Below are 18,069 nucleotides of genomic sequence, written 5' to 3' on the forward strand. Positions count from 1 at the left end.
GCCTGTCCTGGAACTAGCTCTTGTAGACCAGGCTGGCCTCGAACTCCCAGAGATCCGCCTGCCTCTGCCTCCCAAGTGCTGGGATTAAAGGTGTGCACCACCACCGCCCGGCTTGCTTTTATTTTTCTTGTCTAATTGCTCTGGCCAAGACTTCGAGTACTACTGAATAAAAGTGATGAATGGGTCTCACTGTCCTCGAATTTAGGAAGCTTTCAGTTCACATCACTGCATGCAGTACTTGTGGCCTTTGTTGTACACAGCTTATGGGAACTCTACTTCACCTAATGTTTTTAAGTTTTCAGTATGAAAAGAGCCTTAATTTTGTCCATTGCTTTTTCTCCATCTATTGAGATATTCGCTCTGTCCTTCATTCTGCTAAGATGTTACATCACATTTGTTGATTTATGTTTGCTTCAACATTCTTAAATTCCACTGTCAAATCTCACTTGAGATCTCCATGTGTTGAGTTGTACATCTTGATTGGAGATGGCGATTTTCCACATTTGACCTATTCATATAACATAAACTGGATTAAATAGGTGCCCTATAAATAATCTCAATCTCTCTGCCTTGCTCCGTTCCTTCCCTCCCTCCCAGGTTCTTGCTACATCAAGCTAGTTTTGATTTTATGATTTTAAGGCTTACATTCCTATCCTGATCCTTGTTTTACAGCCCTTGTGCCTAACTATGGTAATTTGATATGCTGCTAGTCTACTAGTGTCAGAGGAACTTTTACGTTCAATCACTGCTTGGTAAGAAATTGGGGTGCTGACATTTAACCCTAATAGTTTTTTAAAGATGGGATATAAGCATAATATCTATGCTTTATTCATTAATTGATGTTTGTAGCCAGCTTTAAATTTAAAAAAAAAATACATTTATTTGGGAGTAGGAAGCAAGGTGTTAGGGTGGATGTCAGAGGAAAACTTAGCAGGAGTTTGTTCTGTCAACCCTGTGGTTCTGGAGATACGGCCTTCATTCAATCTACATGGTATCAGGCCATCAAGGGTAACAAGTACCTTTACCTGCCTGTGTGTGTACACTTAAGTGTCTGAGGAGGCCAGAGGCACCAAATCCCCTTGGATCTGGAGTTACAGGCAAATGAGCAGTATCCAAAATGGGCACTGAAAACGTGGCTCAGGTCCTTGGCAGGAGCTGTACGTGCTCTTAACTGCTGTGCCATCTTTCCAGGCTCCATGGCCCCTGAATTTTGTGTTACTGATAGACCCTGATATAATCTTGTTTGGACTGGAAACTCTGTTTGTTCTGCAAACCTTATAAACTTTCTTCATTCATTTTCTTTTGCTCTCTCCAGTTTGGTTGGTTCTGCAGTTGACACAGCTACATCCCTTGTGTCTTTCGCCTTCAGAATTAACCCCCCCACACACACACACAAACTTCCTGTAACTCTGGCTTTCCTGGAACTCACTCTGTAGATCAGGCTGGCCTCTGCCTCCTGAGTGCTGGAATTAAAGTCGTGTGACCACACACCTAACCCTCCCCCCCTTTTTTTTTGCAATAGGGGCGGGGGATTGGGTTTACTTTTCCACTTTGACCATTTAGTTTCCTGACTTGATGGAACTTGGTATTTTATTGTTTTGCTGAGTTTAAGTTGACATCTTTTTATGGTCTGTTACTGGTGCTTGGTTTTATTATGTTCTCATAATTGTACTTGACCCTTGCAGCTGTGTGTTAATGTATGTTTGAACTAGAAACTTGTTTCAGGTTTATCAGATTGAATATCTGGCAAAATACTTCACCCATCAGCCTATCCAGAAGTTCTAATTAAGCCATCTGTTTAAGCAAGCTTGTTGCCAGAGTCCTCAGCAGACTGATTCTGTAGCGAGTCAGCAGGTACAGGAGCCGCACACCTAGGATTAGGAGGCTTCTCTGGAACCTGAAGATCTGCTCAAGTATAGCAGTTAATGGCTGAAGTCCTTGTCCCTATGATTGGACCTCCAGCTGGCTAGGTGCCCTGGAGTAGGCACAGACCATAGAGTTACAGGGGATAGTCGAGATACTATGCTCATAGGGTTGGCCTGGATTAACTGAGGTCACTCTAGTGCTAGGATTTACTGGGATATAACTAAACCTTGGGTCTGCTTAGGCCTGGAGCTGCAGAGGAATGAGTAATAGGAGCATGCATTGGATACACATTTGAAGCCTCAGGCAACGGGGGCCAAGTGACGCCAGAGGTGGTCTAAAACCCTGGCCCACTATAACCTTGAGGTGGGCTTGAATCCTAAGTCCTTAGGAATCAGTCAAATTCTGGGGTTGTCATAAAATGAGTAGGCCCAAAGAGTCAGGCCATGGGTACTCTTCCTACAGTGTGTGGAAAGGGGGCCAAAGCAGAGGCCGGTGCTCATTTCCCAGTTCTTCCTGCAACGCTGTTCTCTCAACACAGACTGGGTTTGGGGAAAAGTGTTATAAAGCTGACTTCCTCTTTATTAAGTGTCTTAATAATAAGCTACATATAGGTGCTAAGATCTCCCTCATGTCCCAATTGCTGCTTTTCTTTAGCATTCCATCCTTCCTATCTCAAATGCACTTAGCTTTTTTAATTTGGTATTTTTATTCTTCCTTTTTTTAAAAAATAATTTAAAGCATGGCCTTCCTGAGATGGGACTGAGTAAGTTCTTTCTAAATGGGGTTCTGTCATAGCTCTGTGCCACAGGGCAAAGAGACCCTGGTATACAATGATAAGGACATATTCTTCATCAGTTCTGGTAACTTTTGTGTTGTTTTTCAACACAGGATTTCTCTATGTAGCCCTAGCTGTTCTGTAAACCAGGCTAGCTTTGGATTCACAGAATCCACCCATCTCTGCCTCCCGAAAACTTTATCTGATCTGTTAACCCCTCACATGTGTCAACGATTACCAAGAGCATGAGCCACCCCGTTAAACAGTGTTATAAACAAATGTTGATTTGACAGGGCATATCCCTGATTGATCCCTTTCTGAGCACTCTGAAGTATTTAATACTTCATTTCCTGAAGAGAGGACAGCACAGAGCATCATTTCAACCTTCAGCTAGCAGTGACTTATGCAGCAGAAGATGCACTACAGCGACAAGTCTCAACTAGACAGCAAAAGTCACATCTCACCCAGCCTAGACCACCTTTCCCCATCTTCTGGGGCGATAATGCCTGTCATGTTCACAAGCTACATGCTGCAACTCAGCATGTAAATCCTAGCTCCAGGGAGTTGGTGAGGTGTAAAGTACCACATTCTGAAGTCTTAGTACAAAAAAAAAAAATACTTTTATTACATTTTGATTTTAAATATTTGGGTCTGAAGTACATATTTTTAAAACTATTTTAAAGTCGCCACTAAAACCTTAAGTGCTCACATCCCATGGAAGGAGTTTGCCCCCCAGCTCCCTTCCCTCCTTAAAAAGCTTGTGTTCACTCTCCATCCTTCTTTCCTTTTGCTTCCATGTCTTCAGCTAAGACCACTCAGTGGCTGTACCTATCAGCTTGGCAGCCTGAGCAGTATGAGCGGAAGCCCAGTCTTCAGGACCTGCAGGAACTCTGTGAGACCAGCCTCACAACGTCAAGGTGAGCTCATGAGCTGCTGTGATGGCGTCATGGACTTCCTTCTCTCTTTAGTACTTAACGTTTTGAGAGCACAGATGATATTTTCTTGCTGCAACTATTTGAGGACAGTAGCACCATGATGCCAGTTTAGTGTTAGCATTTATTTTAAAAATACACAAAATATAATTTTTTACATCAATTCATCAAACAGTGATAACCTCGCTTTCACACTGTTCCACACTTACCTGGTTCAGTTTGCACCTTTATGCGAACATTAGGAGAAGATGGAGTTGATCTAATGTTTTGTTATGGTTCGTGTAAACAGTTGAGACCACTGTAGAAAGTAGGCTGTTGTAAAAGGTAAAGTGGCCTCAGAAACCCAACAGTAAAAGAATTCAATTTGGTTTAGTAAAATTGGCAGAAGTCTTAGCATAGAGAGACTCTAAGACTAGTTATTGGCTTGTAGGCATTTAAAATATTAAAAACCGTAAGGTTCTCTTCATCATGTAAACATAACTTTGTTGGCATTCTTTTTAAAAAGGAAAATATTAAACCATGATTTTCATAATCCTGCCCATGTCAGTGTACACTCTCTTTATTATGAGAATGAAACCAAATAAGCAAAATACATCAGGAATTTCAAATTGTACTTCAAAGAAGGCCTGGCTGGTCTCTGCTGGAGCGATCTCACTTACGCTGACCCTGTCACTGGCCGAGTATGAGCCCCTCTGTCCTCTGGGCCAGGCAGTGCTGCAGGCCACGAGGTGGGCAGATCCTCTTGCTCTGTCTTGAGGCAAGTCGAGACTACTGGCTCTGCCATCCTTCCCTGGGCTTAGATTCGCTGAATTAGTGGTGTGCTACTATTGTCAAGATTGTACTGTCCCCTTAAGGTACCACATGCCACCATAGCTTACACAACAGTCCTAGAAATGAAGAAAACAGGAAAGATAACTATTACTATCACAATTTGGTTTACAAGAAAATACAAATAGTCCATTAGAAACTGAGTATGCTACTGAGTAGCTGTTGGTCCCTAAAGGGTTGAGCCACCATCCCTCAAGAACAATTTAAGAGGTATTATTATTATTATTTTTGGTTTTTCGAGGCAGGATTTCTCTGTGGCTTGGGAGCCTGTCCTGGAACTAGCTCTGTAGACCAGGCTGTCCTCAAACTCACAGAGATCCACCTGCTTCTGCCTCCCAAGTGCTGGGATTAAAGGCGTGTGCCGCCATCGCCTGGCCGTTTAAGAGGTATTATAAAATTGTTGATGTGTTGCATAAACAGAAAACATAAATATTTTTCAAGCTGACCAAGACAAAAGGCTTAATAAGGCCTTCACCTACATGACTAAGATAACAGGGAACACGTCGGTGACTTTCTGTGCTCAATTCTACAGATGTACCAGTTTAGAAAAGCATTTAAAGTATTTTCACATTAAGCAAATAGTACTCCTTTTTAAATTAAAAATGGATTGTACTGAAAGTTGCATAAGTGGCACAAGATCCACCTGAGGCAGGATCTAGTTTAAGCCTGTCTTTTGTTAGGTGAAGATGATGCACACCTCCCCACAACCGCTCTACCCAAACTCGAGTGTGTGAAAAGGTTCACTCTCTTGCCAATATACCAATGCTAGTCATTACCAGACAGTGCCCATCAGACTGGTGGTTTACTGCTATGCATTTATGGAGCAAGAATAAAGGTACCAGACCCAAGTCCTTTCCACACACATGAGCATCCTTAAAAAGACAGGTCAGAAGCACATCCTAAATGCATGCTCTGGGTGGGGTCCTGTGCATAATGGACATACCTTTAGCACTTTGTCTACATCCTGTTTGCTTAGCTCTTCTCCACATTCCTGAGTCAGCCGAGACTGGATCATGTTCCGGCGTACTCGGTAATTTTTGGAAAATATTTCAAGTAAAACTTGCCGATGCTTTAATAGAAAAACAATGTATTACTATGAGAAATAGTATCCAAATGTGAACTACCCCCAAACAAAAAACCCAAAATGATGGCCTCACCCCTCCTTCAGTGTTTCAGACTGCAAGGAAGGATGTCAGGATGAGCCGTTTGGACATACCGGAATTAAGCAGCAGTTTAAACTAGGTGGGGAAAAGTGTCCAAATTGGTTCAAAATCTTTTTTTTTCTTGAGACAGAGTTTCTCTGTAGCTTTGGAGCCTGTCCTGGAACTAGCTCTTGTAGACCAGGCTGGCCTCAAACTCACAGAGATCCTCCTGCCTCTGCCTCCCAAGTGCTGGAATTAAAGGCGTGTGCCGCCACCACCTGGCTGGTTCAAAATCTTGACCAATAAGCATAACACCGAATCCAGGAAACTAGAAAATGCATTATATTCTTAAAGAGAAATTAAATAGCATGAAGGATAGATGAGATCTTCCCCAAATATAAAGTTTTAAAAGGCCAGCCTGGGATAGAGTGGAAACCACTTGTCTCAAAAAATGGAAAGAGAGGGGGCTGGAGAGATGGCTCAGAGGTTAAGAGCACTGACTGCTCTTCCAGAGGTCCTGAGTTCAATTCCCAGCAACCACATGGTGGCTTGCAGCCATTTATAATGAGACCTGGCGCCCCCTTCTGGCTTACAGGCACACGTGGAAGGAATGCTATTCACATAATATAATAAATAAATAAATATTTAAAAAAAAAATGGAAAGAGAGCATCCAGGATATTTACTGTCTCACATCTCTACGGATAGAAAAAGGTAAAGGAATGTGTCAGCCTACAGGACCCTGAGAACCCACTGTCTAGTAAATGAAGACTTGAGCATGCACAGTCAGTCCCCTATGTACAGACTAATATAAAACTTTCCAGCTGCACTGAAGGGAAGACTATGTCTTAAAGACCTCACAAGAAGAAAGTCACTCAATTTCAGCTCTGAAATAGTTAAGACACCCTCCACCTACAGGGGAAATGATCTGCCCTGGTGGAAAACAAACCATTTCCAAATATGAACAGAAAGGCTAAAATGACAAGATTCTAGACACAGGGAAGAGCCAGTCATCTGGAGAAGCAGTGGCACAGGCTTCAGGAGGGTCCCATTCAGTGTCTAAGTTCAGAACATACTAGTGCAAAGAGGAAGCGAGCCACTGAGATGGCTCAGCACCTGAGAACCTGAGTTGGAATCGACTCCAGCATGGGCACACCTGTGCCTTAGTGATGGAACTCAACAGATCAACGCTGTAAGCCATCACCTCTAAGGAGGACAAGTGGGTCCAGCAGAGTGGAGTCAAATGCCCCACAAAGGTTTTTGGTCTTGAATTTTATTTTGATTTTAAATTGAACTTACTACCTTTTTCTCCTCAGTAATCAAAGAAGCTAAGTAGGAAAGCCTGAAGCCACCTTTCCTAGCCAAGAGAACAGGGTCACTCAGGAGTCCTGGTGGAAGCTAGGTTCCACGCCCGCTCTTGCTCTCAGCCTTCCTGTCCCCTCTGCAGGGAAAAGGGAAACTTTCAGTAGAGTCTATTCCTTGTCTCAGCCTAACTGCCACTTCTGCTAATAAATAAATAAATAAATAAATAAAACCCAACTTTGGAGTTCAGGCAAGTTCATGATTTAAAGGCATCTGGATCTCAGCTACCAGAACTACACAAACACAGGAGACCTGGTACCCTGTCTGCCAGAGGGTGACTGGACAAAATAACCCAAAATCCAGGGCTGAGACAGCTAATAAGAAAACCTTTTCATTCTTGCTGTCAGGGACACTGAGAATCGACTCTGTACACGGTCTGTAAGCCTGCCTGGCATGTCTATCCCTATGGAAACTCGACAGAAACCGCATAGTGACGCCACTATACTCTGGAAACTAGCCATCCTTCCAATGGTGACTCTGTTTGATGCAAGCAAACCCCCAAGTTCAGGCTCAAACCTGACACACCCTGTCTGTCTTGGTGGGTGTGGAGTAGTTGGAACCTGAGGTGTCCAAGTATACTCCAGTGCCCAGCTAACGGCCTCAACCCTCCAGGACTCCCTCCTGAGAAAGACGACACACAGAACAAGGACCTCACCTGGTCGCTTATGTCACCAGACTCCCAGAGGGCAAACACCTTCTGCTCGTCCGGAGAAGCAGCAGTCTGTGGGGGAAACTGGCCCAAGCATGAGTTGGTCATTTTCTGTCTTGTAAACCCACTGCCCTGCCCACTTCACCCCACCTTGCCTGTAGCCCAGTCCCTAGGAAAATGCGGTCCAAGCCTAGTTCCTCCCACTCAGCAGCTCTGGAGTGGACTCCAAGACGCCTGTTAAACAAGGTGTTTGGGATAGCATTAGTGGAATGCTGCCCTGAGGTGTCCACCGGGGCTTCTGTTCTAAAGCTCCCCGCCCCAGGCTCTCCTTAGAGCTTCCCACGAGGACAGCATATAAAGTGTGGCTCAAGCCAGACCTTGCCAGATTCCCAAGCTTTCCAAGCCACTAGCTTCAGAGGTCAGCCAGAAGAGATGACACAACCCTGATAGCTGGAAAGGAGGTCAGGGAGGAGCCAGCATCGCGGGCGTCCATCTATCCTACATCTGAAATGGGACTTGATGTGATCTCACCTGATCATGGGAAACCGAGCAGCACTGAGGTGTTGCCCTGCCCATTTGCCAAAAGGAAAAGCATGTTCAGAGCCGTTCACTCATGGTCTACAGCTACTCAGCTCATAGCAGTAAGCCACAAGTTGAGCTTGAGACTATAAGTCTACTTGCTGTTCCTAAGCCTCATCTCCTTTGTATGAAGACACAAGCAGCAGGATGACTCAAGGCCTTTTGTCTTGGACATGCTATGAATATGGTCCCTGAGTCAAAGTGCTCCAGACAGGGCTTCGGGTGTCCTCTAGATGCCAGCACTTCCATGAGAAAGGAGCATGGGCATCCAGTAGACCCCTCAGCCCTGTCCATGCAGACGGCCTAAGCAATCTCACTACCACCCATACGTACACAGAAAAGCAGGCTTGCAGAAAACTGGCCCCACTTGCTGAGTGGCCAGGGATCCAATCCCAGCACCTTCTAAAGCAGACCTCAGAAAGTAGGCTCTTCCAGCAGAGAACACAGGGCTTCCTGTCCTGTTCCTTACATACAGAGGCAAGGGCCCTGGCATCACCCTAGGCCACAGGTGCGTATGAGCTTGGCAATGCACATGGCATACTCCCTAGTTAAGAGCCAGCACAGCTGCAGCCTCTCCCACCCCATCTTGCTTCCCAGGCTGGGCAGAGTATAGGAAAGAGCCCTAACCGCTTCTCTCAGGCCATAGCCAGGTACTCCTTCCCAGAAGAGGGCAACAGTCTGCTCCCACTGTGAAGCCTACTCCACGGGCAGGAAAGAACTGAGGTAGAAGAGGCTCATTCCACCACCACGCCTAGTGCCAGAAATGTGCAGAGGCCAGAGAGTATAGAGTCAGCTGGCCCAAAAGCCAGGGAAGTCACCAATCCCCAAACTGTGGGGAAGTGCTCAGCTGATCTCTGTGAAAGCAGACCTGATAGTCTCTATACTAAGGTTCAAATTCCAGCTGCACCATTTATGTCATAGGAACTAAATATTAACCAAGTAGAGGGCTTGTGTTTACTGAGGCCTTGGTATATTGGTTAGAGCCCTTAGGTTTCTTTCTTTCCTGTGGTAGAAAACTCAATACATCCACTTGAGATGATGACAGGGAGCCCGAGGGCTCACAGCCATCCGATGTAACATACTCCTATCCACATGCAGTCAGCTGGGGCGGTTGCAAAGGCAGACGGAGTCTCCCCATGCTTCTTGATTTCTGAGAAGCCCTCCTGAAGGGCTCTGAGGGACTCTGCTTGTCCTGGCAGGTGCAGGCTTTACTTACAGGCACCAGTATCTGCTTGCAGCCAGCGGCCAGCACCGTATCCTGTAGCATGCGGTCTGAGATGCCGCTGAAGAGTGTGTGGCCCGGGGGCAGGCCTGCCAGGTGCAGGTTGAAGAGGCGCTTGAGTTCGCTCAGCGTGAGCACAAACTGTCTCTGAAAGGTGGCTTCCACGAAAGCCTTCAGTTCTCGGGCTGCAGGGCTGCTGGCACAGCCTGGTATTGGATGCCCATTTAGGTTGTCCCCACCCACTGCCCGCCCAGCAGGCAGCCCATTGGCCAACTTGGTGCTGAGGCAGCTGCTGGGTGCAGTGTCCATGGGCTCCTCCTCCTCAGCCTCCAGCTCTTCCCCATCTGCTTCCTCCTCGCTCAGGGGTTCCTCCTTGATCTGTACACTGGGCAGGACTGTAGCTGCCCGCATCTGTTCCCTCCGTCGCTGCAGCTCCCGCTCCAGGAAAGCATGGTTCTGCTGGGCCTTGGTTTTGGCTGTCTGGACCCGCTGTTCCCCAGAGAGCAGCCCAGCAGGCCCTGTGTGGAGAGGCAGTATGGATGGCTCAGAATGGCAGAGGTCCCAGGCAGAAAGCATGAAAACAGAGGCCAAGCAGAGGAGACCAAGACAGTTCCTGAAGCAAGAAACAAGTGCGGTCTTCCACCCTTCCTGGCTGCAGCGGAGCTTGGCTACCTAATACTGAGGGAAGACATCAAACTGGGCACAGCAGAACTCAAGCCCTGCTGAGCACCTGCTAGCAACTCCTCTCACATCACCTGCTGAGCCATCTCCACCCTGAAAGACACAGCCCCTCCCCGGGTGGGTGTGGGAGGCTTTGATGCTGTCCTGCTGCACAAGCATTAGGCAAACTTGGGGGCCTGAGGGGCGGGTGGGGTGGAAAGAAGGACACCACAGAAAATGTGAACTGTAAGAACCACATGGTCCTTCTCTGGGCTTGATTCCTGGGCCAGGGACCAAGCTGAAGTCACACACCTGATTGTCCATCCGGCTTCTTTGGCATAGTTTCTTTTACGAGATTATAGACTTTTTCTAATCTGAAAAAAAGAACAAACCCTTTAAACTCTGACCTATATGCTGTACCGCCTACCTAGCCATAGGAACAAGCCCCCAAGGACAGGATACTGGGTCACTGAAACACCATGCACACAGGGTTTAGCCAGGCCTTCTCCCCTCTGAGCCCTCTGGTTGTACACATGCCCCCAGCCAGACACCAGAAGAGGCAGTGTGAGGAGAGCGACCCTCCTGTCTTTCTTGCTAGACTATGTGCCTTTCTCCTCTCTAGCCCCTCAACAGAGCAGCTCTGACAAGCAGTGGGTGTCGCTGCCATCAAGACCTGTGGAGGACTTGGGGTCATTTAGCGATACCCATCTTGGTGAAAAGCAGTACAGAAGTGCACACAGCCCCACCCCAAGTGTTCCTCACTGCCCAGATCCAGCCCAACTGTGCTGCTCCCAGGAGGCAGGTCCAGGGCCACCTACTACACCCTTCACCCAACAAGCCCTTACTTGGCCTGAATGCCTGACCACAGCATGTGTTGCCGCTGGACCACATCTGGATGCTTCTTGATAAACTCCAGGTCGTAGGGGAGTAAGAACTCCCAGCCTTTGTTGATCCTCACTACAGCCATGTGCTCCAGAAAGTCCTTCACATCCTCTGCACAGAGCTGAAGGGAGGAGGGGGGTAAGGCCTCACCAACCCCAAGCTCCCTCCTGTAGCAAGCCCTGAGCAAGGGTCATGAAGAACACCACTTACTTTGGTCACTGCTGCCACCTCCTTCCTTACCACCCATCGGCTCTGTGTGAACTTCCACATCTGAGGAAGAAAAGTGCCATGTTCTAGGAGGCAGCAACGGGCCTCTAAGAGGCCTGGGTGAAGGTACAAAAGGGGGCACAGAGCCTGGGCAACAGGCCAAAATGGGGCTCCTGCTCTGGGCAGCCTCTTTACCTAAGCCACTTTTAGCCTTTACAGACGTGTTCTCTCCTTCAGAAAGGTTGGGCGACCCCATTCCATCCAAAGGAAAGTGTTCAACTGACAGAGCCTTTCTCCTGTGGTTTACTATTGCACCCCCAGGGCCTCCTAAGAGTGCTATGAGGATTCAGCAACAGGGTGCTGCTCTACGGATGGCAACGCTCCACTATGGTGGCTGCCAATAGTTGGCAGGGCTTCCCAGAGGCTCCGGCTCCCTACAACTCTCTCATTGCCCTGAACTACTCCACAGGAGTACTCAAAAGAAGAGAGTGTGAATGACTGAGAGCCAAGAAGAAAGGATGACTGGTTGTCATCTATAGCAACACGTCTTACACAGATCTAGCAGACACCAACACAATGGTACATCCAACACAGACCTAGCAGATGTCAACACCTGGGCACAAGTGAATGCGGCCAGGTGGGAGCAACATTCTGATGCCCCAGATCAAACATACTGCTGAGGCCCCTCAACACTAACTTCCCCAAAAAGCTAAGACTAACTAATCAGACAAGCAAACACAGCTGTCTTCAATCTAAGGCCTGGTCCTTTCATGACAAACCTGTGTGCAAGCACAATGGGCCATCATGGACAGATCTAAGCAGCCACATTAAGCGCAATTTAAAGTGTAAATGCCAAGGTTTATGGGGCAGTGCAGACTCCAGAGACATGAGCTTAAGACCGTGGGAGAGACTTAAGCTCTGGATATAAACAGAGTGAGAGGAAGGAGGGATGAGCTGGCTCAGAAGTCACAAACTCCAGATATGTAATAAATGCCAGACTATGGTAAAAGGGAACTACTGGGCCCATCCAAAGTAGGCGCTGGGCAGGGCTAAGGACTGTCAGTCATTCACGACAACTTAAAATCATTGATTTAAGTCTGTAACCACCATGAGCTTTGTAATATATCACTCAACCAGATGAGCACCACCCATGGGATCAGCAGAGCACTCGAGAGACAGCAGGATGTTATGAGCCCAGAATGCCCAGAGAGCGATGACTATGTGGAACCCCTGGCGGCCTGCTCACAAAGACTGTCCTGCCCAAAGTCAACACCTGCTCTGGACTCCATCCCTCCACCCCCAGCTGTAGCCAGAGCCTAGATACTTACAACAAAGTCCCGGCCCCTGCAGAGCACCTCGGCAGGCATGCCACTGTGAGGACTGGAAGAATCCTTGGGATACAGGATGTCACTGACAAGTCAAGCAGAGACAGCTGGTCAGCCCCTGCCTGTAGTCCTATCACCACCACACCCGACTCTGGGAGCCCAGCGCTCAGTCAAGCCAGGCCAGGTCACCTTTCAAGGCAATAGGCTTGAGTCTGCAGCCCTCCTCCCAGGCCCAGGAAGACGCGTGGAAAAGAGCAACCCTTCCCAAATCACCTTATCCCATACTAACCCAACCCAAGGAGGAGTTAGGGACTCAAAGACACATAAGCTTGGGACCTCACAGAGCCCAGGTCCCTTGAGAAGACCAGTATTCCACAGGTTAGATGTCTAGGTTTTAAGAGACCACGGCATACAATACAGTTCCCACAACGTGACTCCCACCCTACCTCCCGCCACAGCCCCAGGCCAGTTTTACTGCTCCCCTGCTGGAGGCCCTCCCTTCATATCTGCTAGTCCTGAGCAACTCATGCTCCAAGGTTAGGCTCCATGGGCATAGACCTGGCAAAGTGTTCTTGGCTGCCACACAGAGAAAGGTCCCACTGTGAACTGAACCTTGGCAGGCACATGCTGTGGACCCCTGTGCTTTGAGGACAGAGAGAGAGAGACACTGAATGGTGGAGTGCACAGCACACAACACACAAATAAGACATGTTCGAATCACAGTGAGTTTTTTTAATCTCACACAGACACAGAGACAGACCTGGCTGGAAGAATCATAACCCCATAGAGGCCTCAAAACCCGAGAGAAGGCTTTTAAAAAGCCCAAGATAAGACAGGCCATACCACAGCTAGGCCTCCCAAGGCCACAACAGACCAGGCAGAAGCCAGGCTGATTCAAAGCTCCCATTCAAAACCAGCTCTCAGCCTCTTAGTGTCTTCAGGTGTGTGTGTGATTCGACAGCCCCTCCTGGCTCCTGCGTGTTCCCAGTCCAACTACACACAGTACTCATGCTCACATTGAACAAGCAATGTGCTGTGATCAACTCTTCCATAAAGAAAACTGGGCTGGAGTCCAGTCAGAGAGGGAGGAGTGATATCATGAGACAGGGGGCCAAGACCATGGTGGGGACACCCACAGAAACAGCTGACTCGAGCTAGTGGGGGCTCAGTGACCCTGAACTGACAGCTGGGGAACCTGCTTAAGACCAAACTAGGCCCTCTGAATGTGGGTGACAGTTGTGTGGCATGGACAGTTTGTGGGGCCACTGGCAGTGGGACCAGTAATTTATTCCCTAGTGCATATGATCTGGCTCTTTGGAGCCCATTCCCTGTGGAGGGATACCTTACTCGGCCTAGATGGGGGCGGGGGTTGGTTCTGGCTTAAGTGTTATGACACTTTGTTGACTCCCCATGGGAGGTCTCACCCTCTCTGAGGAATGGATGGGGGGTGAGGTGGGTAGAAGGTGGGAGGGGGGGAGGACAGGAGGGAGAGGGAACTGAGATTAGTATGTAAAATAAGATTGTTTTGAAAATAAAACTGGGTAACCCAACAGCAACGTCTATTATCCAGCGAAGGGCGCCACCAGGTGGCAGTAAAAGGAAAATACTTTACCATCAGGTCGGCAATTAAGTGATGACATTAATGCAAAAAAAATTTTTGTTTTAGAGCTATTCACATTTCATATTATTCACTTCACACTACACTGCTCACAGGGTGGGCGTTGCTAATGTATCTACACCATCTTATTCTAATTAAAGTATGCATTACCAGAGTTGTCTTGACATGTTCCAGGCATTGCACTGAGAGCTAGGAACTTATGGGATAAAAGAACAAGTCTGTTCTTTCCTCCCTCAGAACTGAGGGTCAGGAGTCTGGCAGAAGAATCAGGAGAAAAGAAGCTACTGAACACACTGAGTCCCAAAATCATGACCTGTGAACCCCAACAGGCAATGTACAAAGAAAACCCCACTTAGACATTTCTTAATGCTACAGAGGAAAGCCAAAACAAAGAGAAGTGCTTCAGAGCAACCAGAGGAAAACAAAGAATACAATCGAGGAATAAGAACCACGCCGACAGGCAACTCTTCAATCACAACTAACATCAGAACACAGCCAAGTCAGGCTAGGGAGATGGTCATAGAATAAAGCCCCTGCCGCACAAGCAGTGCACCAGAATTCAGATCCTTACAGCTCACACAAAAAAAAGGAGGGAGGTAGAGGCAGGCTGATCTCTGTGAGTTTGAGGCCAGTCTGAGAGTTCCAAATCTACAGAGAAACCCTGTCAAAAAAAAAAAAAAAAAAAAAAACCATGTATAAACCCAGCACTTGGGAGGCAGATAAGAGACCCCCATGGCAAGGTGGCTAGCTAAATTAACAAGGATGGGGAACTCCAGGTTCAGCGGAGATCCTGTCTCAATAAGTAAAGTGAAGACCGATCAAGAAAGACACTTGACATCAACATTGGGCCTGTACCCACACAAGAACACATACATGCATGTATAACAGATACCCAGAGAATCATACCAATGTATGAAGGGAGAATAATCACCAACATAAAAACTATTCCTTGCAGATCTGCATTAAACACACTCATTAGGAAGACTGAAGTTACCCCAGAAGGGAACTCAGATACACACAGGAAAGAAAGCATGATACAAAAGGCAGACATGTGAATAAGTCTAAGAACACTGAACAAAGTCTTATGGGCCTGAAAATATAGACAGAATTAAAATATACACGTGGGAGGAAATAACTAAAATATTCTAAGACTCTGAACTGTCTCTGAAGGGAATAAAAGACAATCCATGCACAGCTGAGCTGTCACAGGTGCACGCCCAAACCGTGGGGAACCGGCAGAGTCAAGACACTAACCTCCAAACAAGTACGAAAAAAGAGAAACACAGTCCTGGAAAACGTAAAATACAACTAGGCAGAACAACATCAATAATTAAATTTACAGACTCAAGCTGCTTACCTTTTCACCACCCAGTTCCCTTGAACTAACATCGCCACCTTCTGGATTCCACGCAGAACAGCCACAGAGTCCACGGAGGGGCCCAGGAGGCTCATGAGATTGGCAAAAGGCATGACTTTCACTGAGGGGGACAAAGGACACAACTCACTGGTCAAGTGAAGAGGCCTGACCTTTCTATCTTCCCCACCACGTACTCGCACAGCATCAAGCTCCCAGCTCCTCAAATGGGAGTAGTAACAACAGCGCCTGCTGTAGTTTAGCTGGTAGCAGACTATATACCAGACCTGTGTCTCTCACTGAACAAACATGAGGAACTACATGTTCAACTACATATCCAAGGAGCATGGAGAAAATTCTGTCACTACTAGATCCAAAAAGAGTTGAAAATTCCTCACTTTCAGCTGGTTACAAAAGGTAGAGTCAGGATTTGAACTTAGACCACCTGTGATGCATCAGGGAGCCCAGAATGAAGCCCAGGGAAGGCCCAGAGTCCCCAATAGAAGTCCAGGAACAAGGCAAGTATGGCACAGCAGAGAGCTCCCACCCAATCCAGGCCTAAAGTTTTACATTGACTTCTCAAAGAAGCCCAGAGCTTGGGACTCGACTAGTCTTCAAAGGCTCTCTGCCTCTGCCTAAGAGAAAAAGGAGCTAGTCCTTACTGTATGGAGCCCAGTAAGGCATCAAGAGCAAGTCCTACTTCACATCCCATACAAGACTGCTCATCCCCATCAGTGTGCAGGAACCCCACTAGTCTTTTAAAGACAGACCAAAGACAGGCCAACCTGCTCAGGCTCCTGCGGCAGAGGGCTGCAAAAGTCCACCTGAAGGGGCAGTACCACCTGGGTGACCTACACAGCCGTGCACTATCTGATCTGCCCAGACAAGAATGGAGCTACCGAGCTGAGCAGACTCTGGGGAGTAGTGGCTGCTGCCTTGGGTCCTGGAAACAGAGAGCAGCACTCACCATTCTTCATCAGGACCTTAATCTGATCAGCCAGGGGCAACGTGCGCAGCTGAGCCATGGACAGGACATTGCTGGGAGCCACAGGCTTGTCTCTGTTGGAAGCAGGGGTGAGTAGTTAGAGGAAGCCAGTGGGAGATAGTGGGAGGTACTGTGGGGGACAGCCCTTACTCACTTCTCCTCCTCCGGGCTGGGTGGCATGAGCATCATGAGGTATTCGCTGTAAGAGGTAGGGGTGGAGGGGTATCAGAGGCTCTGTGGGCTCTGCCTCACTCCTGCATGTGAGCTCAGACCACAACCAGATTGAAACTTGGGGAGGTATAAGCAGGGGCCCACCCTCCCCATCCCCAATAGTCCCCAGCTCCCAAACAGCCCTATAGAACATGAGTCACCTATCCCTCTCCAGGGGCAGGGGCAGGGGCAGTGTCCCTCCTTCACCCTGTGCACAGTCTTAACAGGCACTTTCCTGGAGCCTCTAGTCAGCACCAGCCAGTCCCACCTGGGTGACTTGACGAGCTCTGTGTTCTCCACCCCACCGGATCCCTGGCACAGCAGGTACTGGCGTTCGTGCTCTGAGCGGCTATCCTGTGGGGAAAAGGCAGGACAGATGACCCCACTCCAGCCACAGGCTCACTTGCAGTGTCTTGAAAACAGCACACACAAAGCCTCTGCATTGTGGTCTCAACCACCTACCCCCTGGCTTTAGGACCCCAGCCCTCGTGCTGTCTATGGTGCAGAAACACCAGCCAGGACGAGAAGTGAGCTAGCATTCACCAAGCACCCGCCATGTGCCAGACTCTGTACCAATGCTTATCTACACAGTAACTAAGTCTATAGGGCTCTTACTATTCTTGTTTCATAGACAAGAAAACTGAGACTCAGAAAGGAAAGGCAATTTTCAACCCAAGGTCACATGGGAATAAGCTGTAGTCTGACCCTGAATTTAAGGCTCCCCAATACTAATCTCTTCCTGGAAGGTTTCAGCTGGTCCTTCCTGCAAACACCAGGGAATTCTAGTCCAGGCACCAGGGAGTTAATGTCCAACCGTTTCCTTTATTCGGTGTATCATCAGGTACTAGGCTGCAAAGCCCTAAAAACCAGCCTGGCTAGGCAGAGCATGACAGCAGATTCTCCAGTGCAACCCCAGACGAAGAGTCTAGTCTGCAATCAACATTCATGGTGTGTGCAAAACTACCAAACACCAGCCCCACTGCATGCACAGCTTAGTGGACTAAGACCCCTAAATTCTAACAGTGGAGCTCTGCTCGCAAGGCCTTCATGCTCTCTACAGTATCACTGTGAAGCTAGAGGTGAGGCAAGAAGCCTCCAGGCCTCAGGGCTCTTCCCAAATCCTGCCCTGGCTCACCCTCACGCCATAGTAGTGCAGGTGGACCCAGGGTTCCTCTGCATGCTTCTTCTGCAGGAACTCATAGGACTGCACGCGGCGCTGGCGGGCCTGCTCCGACTCTGGCCGTGAGAACCGCACCTGTGGAGAGGGGAAAGGTCACACCCACAGTTTTTGCCAGATCAACAGCTTGCGTGTGTGCGTGCATGCGTGACAGCACTTGCGCTCCTCCTCCCTCTCCACTTCTGAAATTCAGTCTTCAGTCTGTGAGCTGCCAATGCAAGCTGAAAGTGGTGTTTTCTTGCTTTGGCCAACTCTGGCCAAGGCTTCCACCTGGGCCCAAGGGTACAAAAGCACACCT

The 18,069-nt window shown here is 48.1% G+C and overlaps 1 protein-coding gene across 2 annotated transcripts in view; it reads right to left on the minus strand.

Annotated features, from left to right (window-relative positions):
* Positions 1–3,677: 3,677 nt before the first annotated feature.
* The window catches only part of Polr3e (RNA polymerase III subunit E), a 28,232-nt gene continuing 13,840 nt past the window's right edge, over positions 3,678–18,069 (minus strand). For both annotated transcript variants that reach the window (XM_050143243.1, XM_050143242.1), the window contains exons 9-21: positions 17,730–17,849; positions 16,863–16,948; positions 16,539–16,583; positions 16,367–16,458; positions 15,403–15,523; positions 12,431–12,512; positions 11,106–11,165; positions 10,859–11,016; positions 10,326–10,387; positions 9,348–9,871; positions 7,559–7,636; positions 5,345–5,470; positions 3,678–4,460 (exon numbers count right to left, since the gene is read on the minus strand). In XM_050143243.1, coding sequence (XP_049999200.1) covers positions 4,404–4,460; positions 5,345–5,470; positions 7,559–7,636; positions 9,348–9,871; positions 10,326–10,387; positions 10,859–11,016; positions 11,106–11,165; positions 12,431–12,512; positions 15,403–15,523; positions 16,367–16,458; positions 16,539–16,583; positions 16,863–16,948; positions 17,730–17,849 — 1,611 coding nt within the window. In that variant the 3' untranslated portion in view covers positions 3,678–4,403. The remainder of the gene's footprint in view (positions 4,461–5,344; positions 5,471–7,558; positions 7,637–9,347; positions 9,872–10,325; positions 10,388–10,858; positions 11,017–11,105; positions 11,166–12,430; positions 12,513–15,402; positions 15,524–16,366; positions 16,459–16,538; positions 16,584–16,862; positions 16,949–17,729; positions 17,850–18,069) is intronic.

This window comes from Alexandromys fortis, unplaced genomic scaffold (assembly GCF_014885135.2).
Source record: "Alexandromys fortis isolate MF-2015 unplaced genomic scaffold, M_Fortis_MF-2015_v1.1 scaffold_45, whole genome shotgun sequence".
Classification (NCBI taxonomy): Eukaryota; Metazoa; Chordata; class Mammalia; order Rodentia; family Cricetidae; genus Alexandromys; species Alexandromys fortis.